This window comes from Salvia hispanica, chromosome 6 (assembly GCF_023119035.1).
Source record: "Salvia hispanica cultivar TCC Black 2014 chromosome 6, UniMelb_Shisp_WGS_1.0, whole genome shotgun sequence".
In the NCBI taxonomy this organism is placed as follows: Eukaryota; Viridiplantae; Streptophyta; class Magnoliopsida; order Lamiales; family Lamiaceae; genus Salvia; species Salvia hispanica.
Genome location: NC_062970.1, coordinates 33,934,123 through 33,937,864, shown reverse-complemented (window position 1 = coordinate 33,937,864; position 3,742 = coordinate 33,934,123). Strand labels below are relative to the sequence as shown.

At 44.9% G+C, this 3,742-nt stretch overlaps 1 protein-coding gene across 1 annotated transcript; it reads right to left on the bottom strand.

The window, feature by feature from the left end:
* Positions 1–229: 229 nt before the first annotated feature.
* Positions 230–2,194, bottom strand: LOC125191982 (polyphenol oxidase I, chloroplastic-like). Its single transcript, XM_048089435.1, has 2 exons — positions 1,587–2,194; positions 230–1,520 (listed from the first exon to the last, which is right to left on the bottom strand). The coding sequence occupies exons 1-2, from the start codon at positions 2,192–2,194 to the stop codon at positions 407–409; spliced, it is 1,722 nt and encodes a 573-aa protein (XP_047945392.1). The 3' UTR covers positions 230–406.
* Between the last annotated feature and the right edge of the window lie 1,548 nt (positions 2,195–3,742).

Here is a 3,742-nt window from a genome sequence, read left to right as displayed (position 1 = left end):
TTTTCTTTGTCTCTTTTACTTTACCAATTGTGCATTAAAATATGTATCATTTCAAAAATTTCTAAGTATTTTTAAAGGATGGGGGAGGTATGGTATTTTTTTATTTGATGCATGCTCGGTCGAAAGATGGATCGTCTGTCAATTTGATGAAGTAAAATCATTCCCCAGAAACAATAAACATGATATCATTGGGTGGTTTAATAGATTATGTGATAACTTCAATTTATAATTAAGATACAAAGCATCCAAAGTCTTATTGCCAAATGAAATCAGGCATGACACTCACAATTACGATAGAAATTGAAATGAAAACGCAAGCATGATGAACCCGATAACGAAACAAATCGATCAGGCCTCTTATTCTACGGAGGGAGTAGTATTTATTAAACTCAGCGACAGAAAGGAATCAAGCCTTGTTTGGATTCTCAATGATCTTGATGCCACCAATAGTGACGCCAGGCCCGCTGTGCCTCGGCACAATAGTCACAACGATGCTATCATCGTCGCCGATGTCCATGTCCTCATACAAGTCCGTCAGCCTCAGCCTGATCGACGTCGTCGACGTCTTCTTGGGCGCCTTGTGCGGCACCTGCGCGTACGTCCCCGCGTACGCCGCCTTGTCCAGCTCCAGCGGGTTGTCATCCTCGTCGTTCACAAACACGTCGAACTTGAGGAACTTGGTCGTGTCCACCGTGATGTCCTCCAGCACCAGCAGCTCGTCCGCCTTCCCCTTCTTCGCCTTCTGCACCTCGAACCTCACCACCTTGGTCAGGTTCAGAGGGAACACCGAGAACACCTTCGGGAAGAAGCTCGTCGTCCGCTTGATCCTCGCCAGGGCCGTCTGGATCGGGGGCCGGTAGTCGAGCCAGGGCAGGTCGATCCTCTGCAGGTCGTATCCCATCTTCCTCGTGTCGAGGCAGTCCCTCACGTACACGCGCACCAGCTGCGCGTTCTCGTCGTAGAACAGGAAGGACGCGTTCAGGTAGTCGGGATCGGTGATGTCCTTGGTCGGGACCTTGTCTTTTGGGAGGACGTCCTTCCATAGAGTCCACATCCGGTCAACGTTGGCGTGGTGGCAGTAGAACAGTGGGTCCCGCCCCGCCGAGTAGAAGTTCCCCATGTCCTCCCCGCTGGGCTCCCTCGGGTCCCCCACGAATATGTGGAGGGATGTGTGGGAGCCCCTCTCAGATGACCCCGGTCCTGGGTTGACCGGGGTGCCTTCGCGGTAGGGCTGCCCCATGAAGTCGTACACGTCAGCATTTCCACGGACCATCTCCGTGTACATGACCGTGAGGTTGTTGGTGACTAACTGCATGGGGTCTTTGCTCCCCGTCCGGCCGAGGTCCACGACCGCCTTGAGGTTGTCAGGGTTGCGCTTGGCGTCGTAGATGGCTGCCTTGGGGTCCAGGAAAATGGGCGGGATAGTCATGCCTTTAGGGTTGTCCCAGTTCCAAAAGGGGAGGGCAAAGGTGGGATCGTCGATGAGCTTCCCGAGGATTCTCTCGTAGAAGTAGAGGTACCTGTTGGCAATTGAAACAAAAATAAATAAATATTCAACGTTAAAGAGAGAAGCAGTATGTACGTACCATCTGTGGAAGGGGAAGAAGAGCCATGAGTTGTGGACTTGGATGTCAAGGTCGCCCTGGCCGGGTTGGTTGTAGGCGCCGTTGCAGTAAGCGCAGTGGATGAAGGCCTGCTGCATGAAGCTGCGGGGGTCGTCTTCGGGGAGTTCCTTCATGCGCTGGATGGCGAGGTTGTACTTGAAGACGTCGGTGGGGTTGAGGCGGTGGGCGGATTGGCGGGTGCGGAGTTTGTAGAAGGTCGGGAGCTTGTAGTCGATGATGTCGCCCGTGACGGGGGGGCAGCAGTTGACGTCGAGGATCTGCTGGTTGTTGAGATTGGTAGCGGCGCCACATTTGTCCAGCTCGGGGGCTTGGACAGGGTTGGCGGAGGCCGAGCCAGGGGAGATCAGGTTGGTGGCACCGTAGAGGCCGCCCAGGCCAAGGAGGACGTTGCGGCGGTCAAGCCTGCCTTTGGAAGAGTCGGAGTCGCTTTGGGAGGAGGCGCGGAGGGGGTGGCGGTGGCTACGCCTTGCATGGGAGATGAAAGGGGAGGGCTTGGAGAGGAGGGGTTGAGGGGAGGGGCGGAGTTTGGAAGAGGGAGGGGCGGTGCAATGAAGGTAGAGGGAAGCCATTGCTTGGGATGGTTTTTCTACGCACAAGATTGTAGCTTATTTATAAGTGGAGAAATGGAGAGTAGAGCATATTGCGTATTAAAGTCGTGGTAGCGGGTAGGTGTATGAATTGATGATTTTGATTTCTCTCCATACACACTGTCTGACACTATGCATATTTTGAAATGTGTTTTTATCTTCAATTTGACCTAGCTAGCTAGCTAGTAATTGGATATACGGATCAATGGTCTCTAACTCGTAACTTACTTGGTATATTTCTGATAAATATATCTAACTGCAGTATAGAAAATTATTATTTAAAAACCCTGAAACAAGATTTAATAAATTTTAATGTTTCTTAATACTACGTAACAGTCGATCAACATAATAAAAAAATGTTGCGTAATGTTAAGAGTATAGAAGTACCGAATTGAAGTAAGACATGTCGCAACACAGCTGGCTGCTAATATTAGTATGTTGATAGACGCAAGTACTGGTGGTTCAGAGAGCTAGGGTATAGAGAAATAATTTTAGGGTTTTATATCCCGGGCCCTGGGGCAATAATCAAAGGCAAGACTCTATTTGCACTCATAGTTTCATATCTAATTATCTGTACAGTTTGACTCTGTTGATAAGATTTGGAATAGAATTTTAAAAACTCAAAACACATAAACATAAAAAATAAAAAAATAAAAAAAAACAGACTCGATACACATTAGTACATAATTAGAACTTGGAGTGGGTTCCTCGTGCGGGTGTAGCAAGCCTGATGGTGTGCTGCCTATGTCATATCATGTAGAACTCAAATTATATTTTAATAAAATTGTAGTATTTTTAATTTAGCTGATGATATAAAAAGTTTGATTACGTTTTCTTTTTTAAACCACAACTTGTATCATACTGAGGCATGTTGATGATGTTGGTTGGTATACATTAAAGTTTCTGATGGTGATAACTGAAAACTCCCACGTTTTATATACAGGAACCCAATAATATTTTAATATAAAAAAACATACGAGAAAAATTGTAGGAATCGGGCCCAAACAACGCAATTTGACATGTACAATAATTTTGTGAAATTAGTAGAGCATTTCTTTTTCAATACGAGATTTTATTTAGTGTTGTTTTGTGAGTTCAAGTCACGCCTCTGGCGCGCCATGTAGGATAAGTAATTGTGTCAGAAATTTATCGGGTCGGATCAGATGAGAAATTTACACAGTCCGATAAAGTTCATGACTTTTCATGCAACATTTAAAATTCACGAAAAAAACCAAACTATTTCAAAAATTAATGACTTTACATGCAATTTGTCCTTAAAAAAAATCATGATTATAGTATAAAATCGGAAATAATTAAAATTTTAACAAGTGAACAATTATCATTTACCATGAGTTCATCACTTTAGCCAAATGGATTTATGATTCGAGATTAGAATCTTATAGGCTACATAATATTCAATTTTCTAATATAACAGAACTTATTTTATACTTACCCACTTAATCCACTTCTTATATTTACAGTGTATACTTGGACTTAGTTGATCCACTTTTAATATATATATATACACAC